Here is a 23,459-nt window from a genome sequence, read left to right as displayed (position 1 = left end):
AGCACTTTGTAGCCCTTCAGCTTCCTTTCAATAAATGCTGTATCCAACTCTTGTTAAGCCCCACTGTTCGGGGAATTCAGAACAATGTGATGTTGTGAGTGAATAATGCACTGGAGCACAGAGCAAACAACACAACCAATCAGCGGCTGCACCCTGCAACCAGTCAGTGGGAGAACAATGCACGAGGGCTGTGATTGATCAGTGACCGAACTGTTTGATATATCAATGTGTCAGTGACGTGATTTCTCATTGTGTGCCTGGTGTGATCGATCTTCTGAGACCCAAAGGTAACAAAATGAAGAGCAACTAATTACTCTTCACTAACTGGTTGATGGCAGGCAATGCTGGTAAGCAAGCGTTTTCATCATGGATACTCAAGGAGAATGAGAACGTATATCCAAGGAGTGTCTATAAGTATTCACATTAATTTTAAAAAGGAGACCTGTGTTAACTAGACTCAATGATATGTTAAAGGGAAACCCTTTGTCAAAAGATATATAATTAGGCATAATTATATATATTGGTTATATATCAAATCCTGGGTAGTTCGAAGTTCAAAGTAAATTTATTATCAAAGCATAGGCAAGCATCCGTTAGTCTCGTGAGACCATGGATTTGCGCCTTGGAAGGTTTCCAGGGCGTGGGCCTGGGCAAGGCTGTATGGAAGACAGGCAGTTGCCCATGCTGCATGTCTCCCCTCTCCACGCCACCGATGCTGTCCAAGGGAAAGGCACTAGGACCCATACAGCTTGGTGCCGGTGTCGTCGCAGACCAACGTGTGGTTAAGTGCCTTGCTCAAGGACACAACACGCTGCCTCAGCTGAGGCTCGAACTAGCGACCTTCAGATCACTAGACCAACGCCTTAACCACTTGGCCACGCGCTAACACATATACTTATCAAAGCATATACCTATTGCCATATACAACCCCGTGTTTCTTTTTTTGCAGGCATTCACAGTAAATGCATGAAACATAACAGAATCAAGATGGACCCAACTGGACGGACAAACAACCAACGTGCAAAAGACAACAAGCTGTTCAACTGCAAAAAGGTAGAGAAAAATAATGAATTATTAAGCAATAAGTATTGAGAACATGAGATGAAGAGACTTTGAAGGTGAGTCCATAGGTTGTTGGAGCAGTTCAATAAAGGAGTAGGTGGTGCTGAGTGAAGTTATCCCCTCTGGTTCAAGATCCTGATGGCTGAGGGATTAACACTGTTCCTGAACAGTTCAATAAATCACAAAATAAACACAAAAGGCAAGGACAGATCTGAGATTGTTATCAGACAATCACTATAGAAATACTTGGCAGAAAGCACAGCTGGGAATTTGGTGCATGTATGTGCACTGACCAAATGCTGGGTAATAAACTGGTTGTAGGGTTCTTTTATAATAAAATCAGGATTTAGGACATATGAGGCGAGAACTGGAGTTGGATATTTGGAATCAAGCCTGTTCTGCTGCTCGATAACATTGCAGCTAGTTTCCAATTTTCTACCCCTTTCCCCAAACCCTCGACTCATCTACAGTCTGATAATCTCTCTGTGTTTTAGGACACTCCACTCTGAAAAACCTCTGCCTGAAAATGTCGTCTCCCAAGTCTCATTTAAACCTATCCCCTTTCACTTTTTACCTTTGTCTCTAGTTTTAGACTCTGCTATCCTGTTAAAAAAAAGACTGTGACTTATCTATGCCCCTCATGTATCTCTATAAAGTCACCCCTCAATCTTCTACACTCAAAGAAAATAATCTCAGCCTGTCCTGTTACTCTTCAAACCCTTCAATCTCAGGAACAACCTCGTGAATCATTTCTTCACCCTTTCCAGCCTTCCTATAGCTAGGTGGCCAGAACTGCACACAATACTCCAAGTGAGATCTCACTAGTATATTGTATAGCAATGTAATGGCATCCTACCTGTTGTACTCACTGCTCTGACTGCTGAAGACAAGCAGGACAAACCTCTGCTTCACCACTCTGTCCACAGTTTATAAAATCTGTTCTCTGATTCTAGAATGTATCAAATACATGGCAAGGCAGGCTGGAGGGTGTGAATACTTATATCAAGTTTGATCATAACCAGAAAAATAATCAGCCTGGACTCAGATATCAAAAGGAAACATCAAAAATAGCTAATAATAATAAATTAAAGCAAATGGCAAACATCAAAGGGCAGAAATAGCTGGGAGAACGGGCAGGTAAATGGCAGATACAGTTCTGTGACGGAAGGTGTGTGGTGTTGTATTCTGGACACAAGCCTAAAACACAGACATCAGACCAAGAGAATGTAAAAATTGGCTGAAGACAGAGGATTTTAAGTTAGAAGCAAGTGGTAAGATCACCCCTGGAGTATTAGTCTCCTTATCTATAAAAGGATTTATTTGCCATAAAGGGAGTGCAGTGGAAGTTTACTCAACTGATCATTGGGAGCTGAAGACTGTTACATGAGGACAGATTGTCCGTATTCATTAAAGCTAAGAAGCCGGGTTTCACTGAAATGTTACAAGTTTCCTTCAGAGCTTCAACCTGGATACAAGGAGGAAGTTTCTTCTAGCTGAGTGGTCTCAAGCAAGAGATTACAGGTGTGAGGCTACAGGGTAAGGGATACAGGTGAGGAGAACCCCCCCCCCCCCACTGCGGAGGCCTGTGGAAGCTAAGATGCTGAACATAGTTACGAAGGAGATGTGTAAATAAAATTCTTAGACACACAACGCATCAAAGTGTATGGAGAAACTAAGGGAATGAGATCTGTTTTCCTCCCACATCCCAAAGATGTGTGAGTTAGAAAGTTAACTGGCATCTGCAAATTGCCTCTGGTGTGACAGTGCATGGTGGAATCTGGGGGTGGGGGTAGAAGGTGGGCAGTTGATGAGAATATGGGGAGTATATAAATGAGAGATCAGTCTAAATGGGAATTTGGGCCTCAAGCCTCTCAAACATTGAGCACACCTACATGAAATGCTGTCACAGGAAAGCTCCATCTATCATTAGGGACCATCACCGCCCAGGGCATGGCCTCTTCTCACTGCTGCCATCAGGAAGAAGGTATAAGAACCTCAGGACTCCCAGGTTCAGGAACAGTTACTAACCCTCAAACATCAGGCTCTTGAACAAAGGGGATAACGACACTCAACTTCACTTGCTCCATCACTGAAATGTTCCCAAAACCAATGGACTCACTTTCAAGGACTTGTTCATGCTATTTATTGCTTATCTATTCACATTATTGCTTCTTCTTTTTGTTTGCACAGTTTGTTGGCTTCTACACACTGGTTGAATGCCCTAGTTGGATAGTCTTCTGTTGATTCTATTGTAGTTATTATTCTATAGGTTTGTTGAGTATGCCCACAAGAAAATGAATCTCAGGGTTGTATATGGTGACATATATGTGCTTTAATAATAAAATTTACTTTGAACTTTGAAATGGAAAGACTTGTTGGGCTGAAGGTCTTGGCTCTTTCCATGTGCTAAGAAAAGGATGGATAACTTTAAAAGGAGTACCTTGTGAAATTATTCGATGTATGGGTCCTGGAAAGGTGGAGATGATGGGACCTCTACTAAGTAGGAACTATTCACAGTGTTGCTTCACAGGTCCAGAGTCCTGCTTCCCAAATTTGATCCTGATCTTGGGTGCTAACTCATTGTGTTTGTACCTTCTTCCTGTGACTGTGTTGTGTTTCTGCTGGGTATCTGGTTTCCTCTCATACCTGCAGTAAGTTTCCCCCTCAGGAAAAAGAACCAAAAGCGGTGGGGATGGGGCATGTGAGAGAGAGAATAACTTGTAGTTTGACAGGAGAATGGGACTGACGGGATTGAAGTGGCGGGAGCTGCAATGGAGTTGATGGGCCAGTTGGCTCCCTTCCATGCTGCAATAAGGAAGAACAAGTAAGACTTTTATCCTAGAGGGTTCTGGAAAATATGCAGTGTTTGTCTCCTCACTTTCAGAAGGATGGAACATATGACAAGGAAATAGAATACTGAATAAGACCATAATACACAGAAGCAGAATTAGGCCATTTGTCAAAGTTCAAACAATCAATGTGCAAAAGAAGACCAGTTAGGAACATTAACAAAAAATGAAATAAGTAAATAAGTAGTACTAGGAACATGAATTGTTTAGTCCTTGAAAGTGAGTCCATAGGTTGTGGAATTAGTTCAATATTGAGATGAGTGAAGCTATCCATGCTGGTTCAGAAGACTGATAGTTGAAAGCTGCTTTGGCCGATTGAATCTGCCCCATCATCTGATTATAGCCAATTTATTCCCCTCTCAACCTTATTCTCCTACCTTCTCTCCGTGCCCACTTCGCTGCCGCTGCTACTGTATGGTAACCAGAATCTCCGGAGCAGAAGGCCCCAAATCCTCGGCTTTGCTTGTTTCAGCGGCCGGGGCGAGGTCGAAGGCGCTCGGCAGAGGATGGTACTCGGGAGGCTGTATCGGAGAGGCTGGTCGGAGGCTTGAAGTTTTCGGATGGATGGACTTGGTGTTGGCTGGGGTTGGCTGCTTCCAAGGCATCGGCAGTTGTCGGTGCCTTGGAGGTTTATGGCAGGGAGCTTTTCCCTTTTGCCACCTGCTATCGGGGACTCGGGAGTCAATCGGGACTTGAGACTTTTTTTTTTACCATGCCCATGGTCTGTTCTTTATCAAAATATGGTATTGTTTTTGCACTGCTGTAACTATATGTTATAATTATATGGTTCTGTCAGTGTTAGTCTTTGGTTTGTCCTGTTTTCTGTGATATCACTCTGGAGGAACATTGTATCATTTCTTAATGCATGTATGTATTTCTAAATGACAATAAAAGAGGACTGAGTGTTCTCACAATCTAACCTTTGACTCCCTTACTAATCGAGAACTTATCAACCTCTACTTTAAGTATACCTAATGACTTGGCCTCCACAGCCAGCCATGGCAATGAATTCCACAGATTCATCAGCCTCTGGCTAAAAAATTTCCTCCTCATCTCCGTTATGAAGTGACGTACTGCTGTTCCGAGCCTGTGTCCTCTTGTCCTAGACACTTCAGCTATTGGAAACTTCTCTCCATGTCCACTTTATCTCATCATTTAAATCGTCGATGGGTGCTATAACTGAGGTAGTACAACTAAGTGACTTCAGGTACATCCAAATTAATAACCATGAGTCCTGTACCCTTATCAGCTTCAAAAATTAACAAGGGGGTGGCAAAATTCAAATTTATCAAAGGGGCCAGAAGGATCGTAATCTTACACAAGTGTAAAATACTGAAAAGTGTTGGAATATCACTCATCTTTTCACACAACGAGGTGACAGACACACTGATGCTAAGCACTTAAATATAAAAAATGAGAAATCTGCAAAGTAGGAGAGGGATCCAGAAGAAAGGGTACAATTTCTGAAACGGTGGGGTGCAGCGAGATTCAACAGTGCCTCTGTCTATCAGAATCAGAATCAGGTTTAATATCCTGGCATATGTGGTGAAATTTGTTGACTTTGCAGTACAATGCAGTATGTGATAATACAGGGGAAAAAACTGACATACAGCAAGTATACAGTATATGCAGTACGTGTATCAAATGGTTAAATTAAATAAACAGTGCAAAAACACATTAAAAAAAAGTAATGAGGTTGTGTTCACGGGTTTAATGATCATTCAGAAAATGGATGGCAGGGGGAAAGAAACTGTTCCTGAATCGCTGAACGTGCGTCTTCTTCCTGATGTTAACAGTGAGAAGAGGGCATGCCCTGGGTGGTGGGGGTCCTTAATGATGGATATTGCCCTTTTGAGGCATCATTCCTTGAAGGCGTCTTGGAAACTATGGAGGATAGTACCCATGATGGAGCTGACTAATTTTCCCTGCAGCTTACTTCGATCTTGTGCAGCAGCCTCCCCACTCCCACGCGATATCAGCCGGTGACGCAGCAGTGATTCTATCCATTCTCCCTGAATGCTGCAGTGTGAAGAGTCTGTCTCCTTCTTCAGCCCAGGAAGCTCAAACATCTCACATACCGTCTGGATAATGTCCAACCTGACGGCATGAACATTGATTTCTCTAACTTCTGGAAATTTCTTCCTCCTCCCTGCTTCTCTCTTTCACAATTCCCCTTCCTGATTACCTTCTTACCCCATCTCTTCTCCTCACCCGCCTATAATTTGCTCTGGTTCCTTTCAGTCTTCTTTTTTCACATAGTTCACTATCTTCCATTAGATTCCTTCTTCTTCAGGCCTTTATCTCTTTCAGTGATTCCCTCCTGACTTCTCACTTCATTCCCCCTCAACAACCATCTTCCTCCACACTTGGTCTCACCTCCTAAGAGCCAACTTGTACTCCTCCCCTCCTGACACTTTCTTATTCTGGCTTCTACCCACTTCTTTTCAAGTCCTGGATAAAGGATCTTGGCCCCATATATTAATTGATTATTTCCTTCCTTAGGTGCTGCCTGACTTCCTAAGTTCCTCCGGCATTTTGTGTGTGTCGCTCAAAGTTTCTAGCATCTGCAGAATCTTTTGTGTTTCAATTAGCCTCGATTAACGTTACAAACATCCCAAGAGGAAGTGGGTTTGGGAACATCTTGGCCCACTAGTGTTATTGATTGGATTCAACATCACTCAGACCACAGGTCATGTCGCATCTGCAAAGCACCGCCAGCAGACATTCCCAACCTGTTTAGTTGGCGCCAAGGTATAACGAATGGTCTGCACTGATTGATGCATTTTGTATTGATCTATTGGCAAGTTTTGTTCTGTTGATTGCACTTGAGGTTTAGCTCAGACAACATATTGATCAAAGCCCACGTATTACCACAGATGCTGAGGCTGTCAGACAACTTAGTTGGTCAGTACATCATCCTTCTTCTCAGATTGCTGGTATGAGCGGTTTGGAGGGCAAGAGGGGTGGTGAGGTTTGAAGAGGGCTGAGGTGAAGATGGTGAGAGTGTGTGAGGAGGAAGGGAAAATGGGTGTGTGGAGAAGAAGGGAGGGCAGGGAGAAAATGGGAAAGAGGGGTAAAGGGTAAGAGACATGTTGGGATGGGGAAGGGTCTGGGTGGATGGGGGAGAGTTAAGAGGAATGGAGACAGAAAGCAGGACAATGGAGAAAATGGGTGAGGTGGTGAAAGAAGGGGGGAGGAAAAGGGGATTGGAGAATAGGGGAATGGATGGGGGATTTGGAATAGAGATAGAGCAATTGAAGGAGAGAGGGATAAGGGGAAGAGTGAAAGGTAAGGAAGGAACAGGATAGGATATAATTGTGATCTGCTTATTTGCACCTGTTGGGATGTGTGGATGCTTCCTGAGCATGTCCTGAAGGGGAGCAACTGCATCAGAAATCTCATCTAAAGGCAGGCGAACTGGAAGTGATACAGTGAATCCGTATTCATGCTAAGTGGAAGTGTTTTGTGTGGAAAATCTTCACAGAGTGTAGGATGAAGAACTTGCACCTAAAATTATTCACCATCTTCTAGTTCATATCACATTCTCCCTTAGAATCAACTGAAGAAATTCATGTAGACTAATACGGAGGTTGTCAGCACCTCAAGGCCAAACAAATTGCTATTGGATAAGACCAGGGGTCCCCAACTTTTTTTGCACTGCGGACCGGTTTCATATTGACAATATTCTTGCGGACCGGCTGACCGGGGGGTGGGGGGTAACGGTTGCCAACGGACAAGAGTAACAGGTCAAATACATTGTTTACCCCGAGAAAGACTACAATGACCATGAAGCCTTGCGCGGGTACCAGTGCGCATGTGTGACTTGTGCATGCGTGTTCGTGCCGATTTCTTTTCCGCAAATTGTTTTTGGTGATTTTGTTCGGGGGGGGGGGTGTTAATCATGACCTGAATATAGGTGATAAGTGGCTAATACACTCAATTTCGTTTCTAAAAGGGTTTATCTAACGAATTTAATATTAAACACACAGCGCATATGTTCCTCGCATGAATATAGCGATAAGTCAATTATCAGGGGAGGACAGGGGAGCTTGAAGTAAGTATTGAACGAACTTCCAGTAGAAGTGGTAGAGGCAGTTTCGATATTATCATTTAAAGAAAAATTGGATAGGCATATGGACAGGAAAGGAATGGAGGGTTTTGGAATGAGTGCAGGTCAGTGGGACGAGGTGAGGGTAGTGTTCGGCATGGACTAGAAGGGCAGAGGTGTCCTGTATCTATGCTGTAATTGTTATATGGTTATATAAGTCACTTATAAGTCAATAGCATCATAACATTTTAAGTAACGTTTGCATATTAAACACGCAGCGCATATTTTCTTAGTATGAACATATAAAATCATTGCAATGCACCAATATCGCTGAATCAGTGGGAGCCCTGGGCTGAATACTTGTTTTCCTGCAGCAAGACGGTCCTATTGAGGGGTGATGGGAGACAGCGATACTCGAATGGGTTCCTTATGTCCAGTTTATTCTGCAATTTAGTTTTCATTGCATTCATAGCAAAGATATATGTTGGAAATGGAAGCAACGTTTTCAGTGCTTCCGTGTCTATCTCAGGATACGTAGCCTTGACTTTGATCCGGAATGCCGGCAGAGATGTTATGTCAAACATACTTTTCAACCCGCCGTCATCTGCAAGCTCGAGGAGTTGATCTCCTTCCCGCTCTGACATGGATGACGCATGCGTAATGCGCTCGCGTGCGTTCAAGCTCAACAGTGCCCGTGACAGGGAATGAGGAAAGGTGCAGCTGACTCATATCGCCAAATCGAATCGTTTCCTCGTGGCCTGGTAGCGCATGCCTTGCGGCCTGGTACCGGTCCACGGCCCGGTGGTTGGGGACCGCCGGATAAGACCACAGTGTCTAGTCTGATATCGAATTTGTCACAGCCAGAGTTCCATCCTTCATATCAGACACAAAGAGTTGGGTTGCTCCCTCAGCTGAACATTAGATGATCTCTTGGCACTGTGCCCAAGATTTGCATTGGAGTTGTCCCTGGTGGACTGATCATTAGTTTACTTCTTAAACAACATTTCTAAACAGATTGTGCTGCCTGACCTGCTGAACATTTCCAGCAAGTTCTGCTTTATCTCCAGAGACCTTATCTGGTCATATTTCACTGCTGTTTTTGGGGACTTGCTTTGCTGATGTGTTTCCCAAAATCCAGAGAGCTCCCTGACAGTTGCCTCTTGTTCTGGTCCGGGGACAGATGCCCAGATGTTTGACCCAAAGGATTTGTTTCAAAGGCAAAAGAGTGGAGAAAAATAGACTAGAATCCAGATAGGCAGGTCTTATAGTGAGAGAAAAATCTGGTACATTGAGTGCTCTATGTCATTTCTTCTGCTTGACCGGCTATTTTTTCAAAGCAAAGTCACTGCCTCTTTAATTATTGTGCCTGTGCAAACTTCCATCCCTTACTTAAATTTAAATCATATTTCTGCCAACTCAGCACTTATCAGCACGATATCAGCATTAATTATATAAATAAGCAATGTGCTACAGTCCTCTCTCTTCTGTTATGCCACTGTACCATCACAGTTCTGTATCACAGAGCCCTTTGCCTCCAGTGCAGAGAACCTTCACAATCATCAACTACCTGTATTTCAATACAATGTTCTTGTAGATTCTATGGGTGTGTGAATGGAAGGTTCCTCATCTGAAACATAACTGTTTCTCTCTCCACAGTTGCTGTATGACTTGATGAGTCTTTTTTCAGAATTTCATTTTTTATGTTCTATATTCTATCCCCTATGTGTAAGTCTAGCCTTCCAGGTTAAATCCCATCACTTTACCATTAACAACACACTGCACAGTTCCAGTAGTTTAACATGCTGTCAATTATTCCCATTAAAGACTGTTCAACTTGTCCTATCACAGAAATTCTATTTGTAATACACAGCCCTCCCACACCTTTCCTCTTAATGAAAGAGTAACTTGTATCTCTCTTTCTCAGTTATGACAGAGGTTTTGTTATGAGTCATAGACTATTTCTCTCTCCACAGACGGCACCTGACCTGATGAGTTTTTCCAGGATTTTCAGTTTTTGTCTCAGGTTTTGAGCATCTGCAGATTTTTGCTTTTCATTTACTGCTAAACTCAAATTTTCCCGGAATAAACTAGGACAGTAGTTTTTCTGAAGATCATGAGTGTTGTATGTTAAGAAATTAACATAGCTGTATAAAATAATGAAGGGCATTGATAAGGTGAGTACAGTTTTTTCCTAGGATTAGGGCATCAAGAACTAGAGGGAATACTGTAAGTTTAAGGTGTAAGGTGATTTAGTAGGAAACTGAGGGGCAACTTGTTTACCACGGTAGAATGAGTGGTCAGAGGAAGTTGTTGAGGCAGTTATAAGACCATAAGACATAGGAGCAGAATTAGGCCATTCAGCCTGACATGACTGCTCCGCCATTCCATCACGGCTGATCCCGGATTCCAGTCAACCCCATACACCTGCCTTCTCACCATATCCCTTGATGCCCTGACTGATCAGGAAATGATCAACTTCCACCTTAAGTATACCCACGGACTTGGCCCCCACCACAGTCTGTGGCAGAGCGTTCCACAGATTCACTACTGTCTGGCTAAAAAAATTCCTTCTTGAATCCTGTCTAAAAGGTCGTCCCTCAATTTTGAGGTTGTTCCCTTTAGTTCTAAATACCCCCACCATAGGAAAGATCCTCTCCATATCCACCCAATCTAGTCCTTTCAACATTCGGCAGGTTTCAATGAGATACCCCTGCATTCTTCTAAATTCCAGTGAGTACAGGCCCAAAGCTGCCAAAAGCTCCTCACATGTTAACCCCATCATTTCCAGAATCATCCTCGTAAACCTCCTCTGGACTCCCTTCAATGACAACACATCCTTTCTGAGATATGGGGCCCAAAACTGTTGACAATACTCCAAGCGCGGCCTTACTAGTATCTTATAAAGGCTCAGCATTATCTGCTTACTTTTATATTCTATTACCCTTAAAATAAATGCCAACATTGCATTTGCCTTCTTTACCACAGACTCAATCTGTAAATTAATCTTCTGGACTTTGATGTTTGAACCTTCTCCCCATTTAGATAATGCACTATTGTTCCTTTTACTAAAATGCATTGTCATACATTTCCCAGCACTGGATTATTTTAATAACATTTAAAATGGACGGACAGTTAGATGAATAGTAAAGATTTAGAGGGCAAAATGGGAATAGCCTAGATTGACATCTGGTTAGCATGGACTAGTTGAGATGAGGGACCTGTTTCTCTGGTGTACGACTCAATGACTCCAACATCTCTTTTGAACGGAAAATGAAATATGACGCCTCGCAGGGTAATGATGGAGCAGTGTAGCAGGGATGGAGAGTACTCTATCTCTGGATGTGAGGGTGGATAATATTAAAAAAAGGAAGCATAAAGGGAGCACTTGAAGGGTCATGAAGTCATGGTGCTCACGTTCAGCTATTGGAGAGTAAGGGATCGCATCTGTCTAACTGTGTGTGACGAAGTGAAGCAGGTTGTGGCAGTGAGGTACTAAGAGAGAAGTTACTGATTGGAGGAACTCTGAGGTGACCACAGATTGAGAAGCAGACCAGTGAGACAAAGGAGTAAGCTGGTCAGCAGACTCAGTCAGGGTGAGCTGTCTGAACAGCTCAGAGGGTCACAAGAGGATGCCACAAACAAGAGTCAGAGGTAAAAGGCTCGGCACAAAGCATCACTGTGCGGCGAATGTCGAGCGAGAAAAGTCCGCAGTTTTGGGGAAGGAATGCATGCTGTTTGCAGAACTGCGGAATGCTCTGAAGTCATGAGCAGATTAACCAGAGGGCCTCATTGCACTGTGCATAGAGCTCCAAAGTTGAGGAGATTTTCAGTTGGATGTCAATAGATACAGCTTTATTAATGCTAGTTCACTTGGGATCGCCAAAGCACATCAGGCAAGGGTGAAAATACTGATTTTAACATAGTACATAGAACAGTACAATGCAGGAACAAGCCTATCGGCTCATCATATCTATGCCAACATGAAACCAAATTTAGCTAAATCTCTTCTGCCTGCACATGATCCATATCGCTCCATTCTCTGCATCTTCATGTGACCATCTAAAAGTCCCTTAAATGACGCTGTTGCATCTGCATCCACCACCACCCCGGCAGCCTGCTCCAGGCATCTACCACTCTCTGCGTAAAAAGCCTTGTTCCACACATCTCTCTCAAACCTTCCTTGTTCACCTTAAGTGTATGTTATAATTGAAATTTTTGGAGACTCTATAGAACAGGGAATACAGTACAGTTCAGGAACGTGATATTATGAATATACCCTATCTCCTGTAAAAATTCTATTCCTTTTTCTCAGTTCCTTCGTCTCCACCGCACCTGTTCCCAGGATGAGTCTTACCTTTCCAGGAGATCAGAGATGTCCTCCTTCAAAGAAAAGAGTGTCTCTTCCTCCACCATTGATGCTGCCCTCATCTGCATAGCCTCCATTTCCCAGATATCTGTCCTCATCCCATCCTAACAGGGATAGAGCTCCTTTTGTCCTCACCTACCACCCCATGATCCTCCACATCCAACACATCATTTTCCGCAACTGCCACCACCATTAATGGGACCGTACCACCAAAACGCATCTTTACCTCTCTCCCACTCTGCTTTCCACAGGGATCGCTCCCTCAGTCATTCCCTCGTCCTTTCATCCCTTCCCACTAATCTCCATCCAGCACATCCCTGCAAGTGCCAAAAGTACTGCTACACTTGCTTCGTCACCTCCATGCAGGGCCACAACTAGTCCCTCCAGGTGAGGTAGCACTTCACCTGTGAATCTTTTAGGGTCATCTATTGTATCTTGTGCTCACGATGTGGCCTCCTTTACACAGGTGATACCCGACGTAAATTTGGGGACCGCTTTGTCAAGCATTTCTCTTCCATCACAAAAAGTGGGATTTGCTAGTTGCCAACCATTTTAATTCCTATCCATATTCTTGTTCTGGCATGTCAGTCCATGGCCTCTTCTTCTGCCATGATGAGGCCACTCTCAGGTTGGAGGAGCAAAACTTCATACTCCATCTGGGTAGCCTCCAACCTGATGGCATGGACATCGATTTCTCCAATTTCAGGTTAATTTCTTCCCCCCGCCCCCCACCTCACTATTCACACTTCAATTCCGCACTTGGGCCTCTTATCTCTTCTCTTCACCTGCTTATCACCTCCCCCTTTTGCCCCTCCACCTTACCTTTCTCCCAGGGTTCACTCCCCTCTCCTTTCAGATTACTTTACATTTTCCAGCTATTACCTCCCAGCTTCTCCCCCACCCACCTAGCTTCACCTATCACCTTCTACCTTGTCCTCCTTCTTTTCCCACCACCTTTTTCTGACCTCCTCCCCCTTCCTTCCCAATCCTGATGAAGTGCCTTGGCCCGGAACATTCACTGTTTATTCTTTTCCTTAGATGCTGCCTGGCCTGCTGAGTTCCTTCAGTATTTCCATAACACCATAAGATATAGGAGCAGAATTAGGCCATTTCACCCATTGAGTCCGCTCCGCCATTTCATCATGGCTGATCCAATTTTCCCCTACCTTCATGCCCTGACCAATCAAGAATCTATTGACCTCTGCTTTAAATATACATAAGGACTTGGCCTCCACAGCTGCCTGTGTCAAAGAATTCCACAGATTCACCACTTTCTGGCTAAGCAAATTCCTCCTCATCTCCGTTCTAAAAGGATGCCCTTCTACTCTGAGGCTGTGTCCTCTGGTCTGAGACTCTCCTACCATAGGAAACATCCTTTCCATGTCCACTCTGTCAAGGCCTTTCACCATTCCATTATTTCAATGAGGTCATCTCTAATTCTTCTGAACTCCAGTGAATACAGCCCCAGAGCCATCAGACACCCTTCAAATGACAAGTCATTCAAACCTGGAATCATGTTTGTGAACCCCCTTTGATCCGTCTCCAGTTTCAGCACATCCTTTCTAAGATAAGGGGCCCAAAACTGCACATAATACTCCAAGTGAGGCCTCACAAGTGCTTTATAAAATCTCAACATTACATACTTGCTTTTATATTCTAGTCCTCGATTTCATGTGTGTTGTCCTGCAGATAGCAATGTCTCTATTTATTTACTTCTGCAAGCAGCAATTTTAAGCTACCAACATTAATGCAGACCAGGTTAATAACATTGAAATAGGGACCATATAAAGTTGTTATGCATTTTGTATCATTCTGACTATCCCTGCTTCATCTGAGGTCTAGCTGTTTCGTCTGAAGTGAGATAGAACATCAAAAAACTTAATGCAACTGAAAAGGACTCAGCACAATGTTCTTGGGCCTCATTTATAGCCGGGCACGTGACCAGATCTTGCAACCACTGTCCTACCTTTGTGACATGATCTTGAAGGTGTCGGGAAGGTAACACTCGACGTTCTCCATCTGGAAGAGGTCGGCGTCGCAGATCTTGTTGTCAGTCCGCCCATAGTTGGCGCTCTCGATCATTATGACGTCGCTCCCCGGGCACCGCAGCTCGATGGGGTACCCTTCACACGCCAGCTCCCGGCGCATCAGACCAAATGGCAAGGCAGCCCGACTCAAACCTGGGGAGGAAGCAGAGAAAACACCTTGAGACCTTTAAAGCTCCTTGTAGCACCTGACTTTAGATCCTAATCAGGATCAGGTTTAATAACACCGGCATATGTCGTGAAATTTGTTGTTTCGCGGCAGCAGTACATTGCAGTGCATAATAATAAAAACTATAAATTACAATAGGGAGTATATATAAATCAAATAAGTAATGCAAAAAAAGGAAAAAAGACCATTCAGAATTGTCCATTCAGAAATCTGATGCCATAGGGGAAGAAGCTGTTCCTGAATTGTTGAGTGTATGTCTTCAGGCTCCTGTATCTCCTCCTTCACGGTAGCAATGAGAAGAGGGCATGTCCTGGGTGATCGGGATTCTTAATGATAGACGCAGCCTTTTTGAAGCATCGCCTTTTGCATCGCTGCGACTATATCTTGAGTTAGATATGGCCCTTGTGGCTAAAGGGATCAGGGGGTATGGAGAGAAGGCGGGTACAGGGTTCTGAGTTGGATGATCAGCCATGATCGTACTGAATGGTGGTGCGGGCTCGAAGGGCCGAATGGCCTACTCCTGCACCTATTTTCTATGTTTCTATGTTTACCACACATACAGGTACCTTCAGTAGCACGAGAACATGTGCCACCAGGTTCAGTGACAGCTTCTCATTTGTGTTATAAATCTCTTGCATGATAAAGATGAAGTCTTAATCTTTCAATCTACCTCATTGTATTCCTTGCAATGTATTAGCTGCCTACATTGCACTTTCTCTGTAACTAACATATCCTGCACTCTGTTAGTGCTTTTTACTTTTCTACTACCTCACTGTACTTACTTATGGAATAATTTGACAGCATGGCATGCAAACAAAATATTTTCACTGTATTTCGGAACATATGACACTAATAAACTAATTACTGATAACCTTCCTGAGGAAAGGGAAGGTTGAGAGCTGATTTGGGAATACCAATGCACTGGATAACAAAACAAAAATACAGCGTGGCTGGGACTATGAGCAGGCAGTTCATTTAATTGTGAATTATGATCTTAGATGATTTAAGAATAGCAGAATCTTAGGGTACCAAGGGTAATATGGGTAAAACCATGGATAATAAAATCATGGCTCACCCTTCATTTAAAACTAACCCATAGAAGCAAGGTTTCAATGAAAGAGTGGAGAGTCTGTGGAACAGGCTCCTCAATGAGCAGCCAGCAAAAATTCATCCGAATATATATATTAGATAAAATTCTTTCAGAATGTAACATTTTAGTTTACAGTATATGGGCTGTCTCTGAGTAACAAATGGGTTTTGCTTTTTACAGAATCAGTAAGTTAGCTTGTGTCCATTAATTTGGAAAATACACAAAAATCATTCAATACGGTCAGACTCAGGGTAATTATCACAGAGGTATGCCATGAAATGTCTGAGACGTAAAACAAATTAAGTTACAACTTTATTGACAATTTTTTTGCAAATCAGGAATAGTGAGGTGGTGTTCACAGACCGTTCAGAAATCTGATAGCAGAGGGGAAGAGGTTGTTTCTAAAACATTGAGTGTGTGTGTCTTCAGGCTCCTGTAGCTTCTCCCCGATGGTGGGAATCAGTATGATAACCATACCTTCTCAGTATTGTAATAAATGACATTACAAGCATATAAATAAGACTGATAAGAAAGGGCAATTACTGAAAGTACAGAGGGGGAAGAAACTTAGCTCTGCCATTCATAGGAATAAAGATATGTTCGGACATCAGGTTCTTGAATTTAATAATATGATGGAAGCTTGCTCGAATGTGGGGTGTCCGTAACCTGGAGACAGAACGTTTGATATATGTAAGTCAAAGTGGAGCCAGGCTGAAGGATTATAGGACCTTGGACTTAAGCAGATTTTCCAAGTGAACATCCATGAATTTCAGAGATTTGAGAGTTTTATAGCCCATCCAAATCTTTGTAGCCCAAGGGACTCTTTACAAAGAACTAAGAATCATGTTCTGCATTTAATGAGTTGGTAAGCAACCTATCTTGAAAATCCATGGTTTTACCCATATTACCCTTGGTATCTTGAGTAGTCCCTTCGCTATTCAATAGGACTGAGTGTGTAACATAAAAAGAATATAGATCCTAGGACCTGAAACATTACATTGTTTTCTCCCTCACAGGTGCTGCCCGATCAGCTGAGAGGTCGGAAGCAGTAAACAAAATACTGGAGAAACTTAGCAGGTCAGGAAGCATCTTTGGAGGGGAATGGAACAGCTGATGTTTGGAGTTGAGATCCTGCATGCTGAGAGTTCGGTTTATTAACCGCAGAAATGGTGATTAAAAGTCCGAATGTTAAACAGTTTGAAATTAGGAGAGAGTTGACAGAGAAGGCTGGACAGAGACAAAAATTAAATGGAATGTAAAAGAAATCATGAGAAGCAAGCATGAGAGTGTGAGGAGAGACAAAAGATTTTCAGTCTTTTAGATTTTCATTGACTCTTGAATGTTCTAATGTTCTGAGCCAGAGACAAGGGTACTGCTAGTGTTGGTATAGTAACAGACGGAGGAAAATAGAAGCAGGGAATTATGCGGCAAAGAGTGTGTTGATGAAGTGCTGGGACAGAGATAGATGTAAAGACATTGAAAATCAATTAATTCACAGGTTGCATCATTAGCAATTTATGTGTTGTAGCTTCATCTGTACTTTAAGTGAGGTGCACACGCATCATGTGGTAGCGTGATGACGTATGAAATTTATATATTTATACATATAACCTGTAATGAATTATTTAATGCTTAATCAAACAATATTTTTTTTATTGAGCAGGTTACATGGTCGGCACAACATTGTGGGCCGAAGGGCCTGTAATGTGCTGTAAATTTCTATGTTCTATTGGTGTGGGCACGTGGCCAAGTGGTTAAGGCATTGGACTAGCTACCTGAAGGTCGTGAATTCGAGCCCCAGCCGAGGGAACGTGTTGTGTCTTTGAGCAAGGCACTTAATCACACATTGCTCTGCGACGACACTGGTGCCAAGCTGTATGGGTCCTAATGCCCTTCCCTTGGACAACATTGGTGTCGTGGAGAGGGGAGACTTGCAGCATGGGCAAACTGCTGGACTTCCATACAACCTGCCCAGGCCTGCGCCCTGGAGAGTGAAGACTTTCCAGGCGCAGATCCATGGTCTCACAAGACTAACGGATGCCTTTTTTTAATGTCCTATTGAGATACAGCGCGGAATCGGCCCTCACGGGCCTTTGAGCCGTGCCATCCAGTAACCCACTAATTTCACCCCAGCCTAATCACGGGACAATCTATTATGATCAATCAACCTACCAATGTCTTTGCACTGTGGGAGGAAATCAGAGCACCCGGAGGAAACACACACGGTCACGTGGAGAATGTACAAACCCCTTACAGACAACAACAGGAACATATACAGGATTACTCACATAGTACTTAAATATTGAGTACACCACAAGCAACGAGGATTTATGTTGGTGGGTATTTTTAAAAAGAGGTTGACCAGTAAAAGTAATCACAAAACTGCTCTCTTGCAAATCCTGAGGCAGGAGGAGAAGAGACATCTTTTTTTAAGAGATACAGCATGGTAACAGACCAAACGAGCCCACGTCGCCCAATCTGGTAACAGTCACTCCACAACAGGACCAGTAAAAATCCTTCACTCTGCTCTTAGCTATGAAAAAGCATCTCCATGAATACAATAACCTGTTCCTCAGAGACTGTGCTTAATCGGTGCAGAACTGCAGAGGGCTTAGGAATGGCAGCACTGGAACGAGGCAGGCCATGTGAAAATGAAAAATAAAAGTGTTCAGAAGACACTGACAAGTTCAATCAATCAGGCAGAGAGAGAGGAAAGATTTGCAATCTAAGGGCTGAACAGGCCCTGATGGATTGGAACAAGGAAACAAAGCAAGACGGGCCTGTGGCAAGGCTCAGATTAATGGGCCCCAGGCACTGCTGGAACAGGCAGGCCTGGCTTAGCCTTTGGGTGGGAGGTGGGCCCAGACTGATCATAAACAGATCTGAAGCTAGCAGAGGGCCGGCTCCAGATAGGGCAATGCGAAGCAGAGCACTGAGGCCTAAATCCTGGACCTTGATTTAAGCCTGTTGGTGATGTCGTTTGGCACTCAGATAAGGAATATCCAGAACACTTCAGAGATCTAAACAATATTTTCCTTTCATTTTGAAATGGAACATTGATTTTATGCTACGTTTTACCACGTGCAATGAGTAGTTGGTACTGCTCAGTCTTTCGCAATTAATGCCTTATAACCTTCTTAATTTAGACAACTGATACACCCAACACCTCTACTTGTAACACTATATTACACCAGGCACCCCTCCAGTGATATCGCCCAGACCCCTCACTGTTACAGTTTCACACCCTGTGCTCCTCACTTAACACTGACTCACCACACACTCCTCACTGTAACTGTTACATCCCACTACTCAGTACAACAATCTGATATTTGAATCTGAATTGAAATGATCTCTTACATCCTTCACATACACGAGGAGTAAAAATCTTTACGTCTCCGTCTAAATGTGCAACGTGCAATTTATAGTAACTTGCAATAAATAGTATGTGCAACAGGACAGTCAATATAACATAGAAATACAATTGTATCAGCGTGAATTAATCAGTCTGATGGCCTGGTGGAAGAAGCTGTCCTGGAGTCTGTTGGTCCTGGCTTTAATGATGCAGTACCATTTCCCGGATGGTAGCAGCTGGGACAGTTTGTGATTGGGGTGACTCGAGTCCCCAATGATACATCTTACCCTCATTGTCACACTCATATACTTCCCACCTGTGTGGGCATCTGGCCAAGTGGTTAAGGCATTGGACTAGCGACCTGAAGGTCGTGAGTTCGAGCCCCAGCCGAGGGAACGTGTTGTGTCCTTGAGCAAGGCGCTTAATCACGCATTGCTCTGCGACGACACCGGTGCCAAGCTGTATGGGTCCTAATGCCCTTCCCTTGGACAACATCAGTGTTGTGGAGAGGGGAGCCTTGCAGCATGGACAACTGCTGGTCTTCCACACAACCTTGCCCAGGCCTGCGCCCTGGAGAATGAAGACTTTCCAGGCGCAGATCCATGGTCTCACAAGACTAACGGATGCCTTTATTTATTTATACCGCCCACCCTCACTGTAACTCAGATACCCCAACCCCTCACTGTAATGCTCATGTACCTCACAGTCCTCATTGTAATTGATACTCCCCACATCCTCACTGTAACACTGATACACTCCACTGATACACTCCACACTCTTCAACGTACAAACGACATACCCTATACTGCTCCCTGTAACAAATCCTGCCAACCCCTTGGCCCACCCCACTCCATTGTCTGCCGTTTCATTCTCATTCCTCTCGATTGTGGGCAGTGACCATTGCTGAATGTTTGATGGCTCTCAGCTGACAACTCTCTTTGTTCCCTCACTGCTCCGTGCTGTGCTGAATTTCATTTCCACACACTGTTTTATGAAGTGTTTACTCAACTTGAGAATGGGCTATTTCACGGACTTCCTCTCACCTAATGTATTTAGTAAGCATCCATCTCTGATTAAAAGGGAGGTCAGAGATCAAAACACAGTTTTGCTGAGTTAAACAAAATGATGATGGATCTTTCTGCGAGAACAGGAAGAGTGGCGAGTCATTTTTTTTCTACACGAAAAGGCACCTTGGATGATGATCGGGAACCCTGCGAAAAATGGCTACAAGAGGTGGTAGATACAGCGCAGTCCATCACGGGGAAAGACTCTCCCTGCCGATGAGCACTTCTACAACGGGCACTGCCACAGCCCGATGGTTAGCTGATTTAAACGCTGGGCTGGGTGGACTGAAAAGACAGGGTTTTGGGACTGGAGGCAAGGGTTGGGCCTGCTCTGCTCGGCGCTCTCTGCAGCACTGAGGTTGACGCTGCGTCCTGCTCTGGCCGCCCCAGGCTTCGTGTCTATGGACTCACTTTCATGCTGAATGTCATTGCTTGCACAATCTGTGCTTTTTCTCTGTCTGCGCTCTGGGTGCTAAGTCTTTTTTTAATGGGTTCTGTCAGGCTTCTTGTTTTGTGGCTGCTTGTAAGGAGGCAAATCTCAAAGTTGTATAATTTATATATACTTTGATAATAGATGTACTTTGAACTTTTGAACTTTGAAGCACCTCCACCATTCAATCCATGCTCCCTCTGTCTCCATCAGGAAGGAGGTGCAGGAGCCTAGGTCCCACACCACCAGGTTCAGGAGCTCTTCAACAATCAGGCTCCTGTATCAGTGTGGATAACTCCACTCACCTCAATGCTGAACTGATTCCACCACCTATGGACTCACTTCCAAAGACTCAACAACTCATGTTCTCAGTATTATTTATTTATTGTGTTTGAACAGTTTGGCTTCTTTTGCACGTTGATTTGTCAGTCTTTGCTTGTGTGTAGATTTTCACTGAATCTAATGTATTTCTTTGTCTACTGTGTATGCCTGCAAGGAAATTAATCTTAGGTTTGCATATGGTGGCATATACGTACTTTGATAACAAATTAACTTTGAACTTTGGAATGGTAGAAACTGAGGGGTAACTTTAGAGGTTAGCATCTGATTTGTATTTGTCCTTGTTTAAAGGCTGTGTGTGTATATACAGTATGTATCTGTAGGCACAAGGGAGAGGATGTGCCTCTATTTGTGAAAGCTGATAGACCCAGCATCAATATTTCACATGTATTCAACATTTTTAATACTGTGGAACGTCACAAAGAGCTTCATTAGAGCAAACAAAATTGAAACTAGAGATCACAATGCTTGGTCAAAGAGGTGGGTTTTAGGAAAATGAGGACATGTGAAGTAGGATCAGAAGTCAATCTTGATGAGTCTCGAGTCTGTTTTGCTAATCAATGAGGCCAGTTTTGGTCGGATCTTGGCTCATCTTCATTTCTCTGCCTATTGTTCATATCTTTGTTCTGGATTATATTCAATAATTCAAAGTTCATAAGTCTCTGAAGTGAAGAATTCCAAATGGTTCACAGTCTCCTGAGAGAGGAATTTTTTCATGTCTCCACCTTAAATGGAAAACCTTGCATGCTGATATTATACTTTCCAGTCAAAATTCTCTTCTGAGGGGAAATATCAACCTTGTCAAATATGCTCAGAGTCTTATGTTTCAGTGAGAACATCTCCCGGACCTCTAAGCTTCAATATACACAGGCTCTCCAAATCAACCTTCACTCACAGGTTACTCCACCAGGAGTCAACCTGATGCTCCTCAGTGAGCAGCCTCCAATAAGGAGACCAGATCTGTGAGCAGTACTGCAGGCATGGTCTCACCAGTGCTCACCCTGTATGACTTACCAACAAGGCCAATGTTCCATTTACTTTTCTAACTACTTGATGCACCTGCATTCTGACTTTCTGTGCTTCATGTATGAGTGCTCATAGGGGCATAGAGTATTCAAATAAAACAAGCCATTCGGCCCAACTTACCCATGCTGGCCAAGTTTTCTACCTGAGCTAGTCCCATTTACCTGAGCTTGGCCCTTACCTTTCCAGTCCCTGTCTAAATGTCTTTTAAATACAGGAGATTTCTGTAGTCGTCTTTCCATTTACACATTAGTTTTCTAGCCGTAACCCCATTTCTCCATATTACACACCCTTCCTTAACCCATGTGGGCATGTAGCCAAGTGGTTAAGGCATTCGACTAGCGACCAGAAGGTTGTGAGTTCGAGTCCCAGCTGAGGGAATGTGTTGTGTCCTTGAGCAAGGCACTTAATCACACAGTGCTCTGCGACGACACTGGTGCCAAGCTGTATGGGTCCTAATGCCCTTCCCTTGGACAACATCGGTGACGTGGAGAGGGGAGACTTGCGGCATGGGCAACTGCCATACAACCTTGCCCAGGCCTGCGCCCTGGAGAGTGAAGACTTTCCAGGTGCAGATCCATGGTGTCGCAAGACTAACGGATGCCTTAACCCATGTACCTGCAGACCTGCATCCCGTGCACAACTTCCTTTCCCAGCTTTCTCTGTTTGGTCAGACCATGTGGTCTGTAAACACTTGAGGCCCATGTGGCACACCATTAGTTAGGTTTGCACCCCGATAAAGGTCCTTTATTAACACCACCTTGTCTGTGTGCATTAACCAGCCCTCTACCCCTGCGAATATATGACTCCTATCTCATGCATTCTTACTTGTGCAATGGCTTTTTCTGTAGTGCTTTTTGTATGACCTTCATAAATCTAGAGGCTGTTTCCTAATCTAGCCTGCTTGTTAAGTCCAGAAAATATTTTTTTCCATTTTCCTTCATAAATCTATGTTTTCTGATTTTCTAAATGTGTCCCGCTCCTTGTTAAATAGTGGATCCCAACATTTTCAGAGGCTCAGGGAGGAGCTAATAAAATTATGAATGGCAAAGATAGAGTAGCGTAGATTCCCCTTCCCAGGATAAAAATGTCAAGAAGTGGAGAAAAATGTATTTAAGGTGAGTAGCCTTTGTCAAAGCTGGAGACCAACCACAGCCTGATCCCAGATCACCAGCAGGCTTGCTCACCACAGCATCTGACTGGCATCTGAAAGTCAATCTTGGCAAGCAATTAAAGTTCCCTGACTTCATCGAATCATCATCCCTGAGGTCTGACATGGTCAGTCTGTCAGAAACCTCAAAGCAGCTGTTCAAAGTAGAACTGACAATTCCTTGTGAAGACTAGATTGGGGAGGAATTTGAATGTAATACCAGGAGCTGGCAGAACAGCACCTGAGATAGGGGTGGAGGGCACACTGTGGGCCTATAAAGGGGTTTGGAGGTTTTGCTGGTTTATCGCTGTGTAGAATTTCCTCTCTCCTTGACATTATGGGGTCAGCAAAGCAAAGGGCAACCGGGACCGTCCCCACTGAATGAGCCACAAGATGGCTATGGATCAAAGGGGTGACCGATGGACCAATGCTACTGCAAAACAAGTCAGGGCCTGATCAACCTTTCTTTTGA

At 43.7% G+C, this 23,459-nt stretch overlaps 1 protein-coding gene across 1 annotated transcript in view; it reads right to left on the bottom strand.

Moving 5' to 3' along the window:
- The window catches only part of LOC140191063 (adhesion G protein-coupled receptor L1-like), a 281,887-nt gene extending 259,923 nt beyond the window's left edge, over nt 1–21,964 (bottom strand). The window contains exons 1-2 of the mRNA XM_072248138.1: nt 21,961–21,964; nt 14,292–14,529 (exon numbers count right to left, since the gene is read on the bottom strand). Coding sequence (XP_072104239.1) covers nt 14,292–14,529; nt 21,961–21,964 — 242 coding nt within the window. The remainder of the gene's footprint in view (nt 1–14,291; nt 14,530–21,960) is intronic.
- Nucleotides 21,965–23,459: the final 1,495 nt, after the last annotated feature.

The sequence above is a fragment of the Mobula birostris genome, chromosome 32, assembly GCF_030028105.1.
Source record: "Mobula birostris isolate sMobBir1 chromosome 32, sMobBir1.hap1, whole genome shotgun sequence".
Lineage (NCBI taxonomy): Eukaryota > Metazoa > Chordata > Chondrichthyes > Myliobatiformes > Myliobatidae > Mobula > Mobula birostris.
The sequence above is the reverse complement of the archived record's forward strand: the minus strand, read 5'-3'. Positions and strand labels throughout refer to the sequence as shown.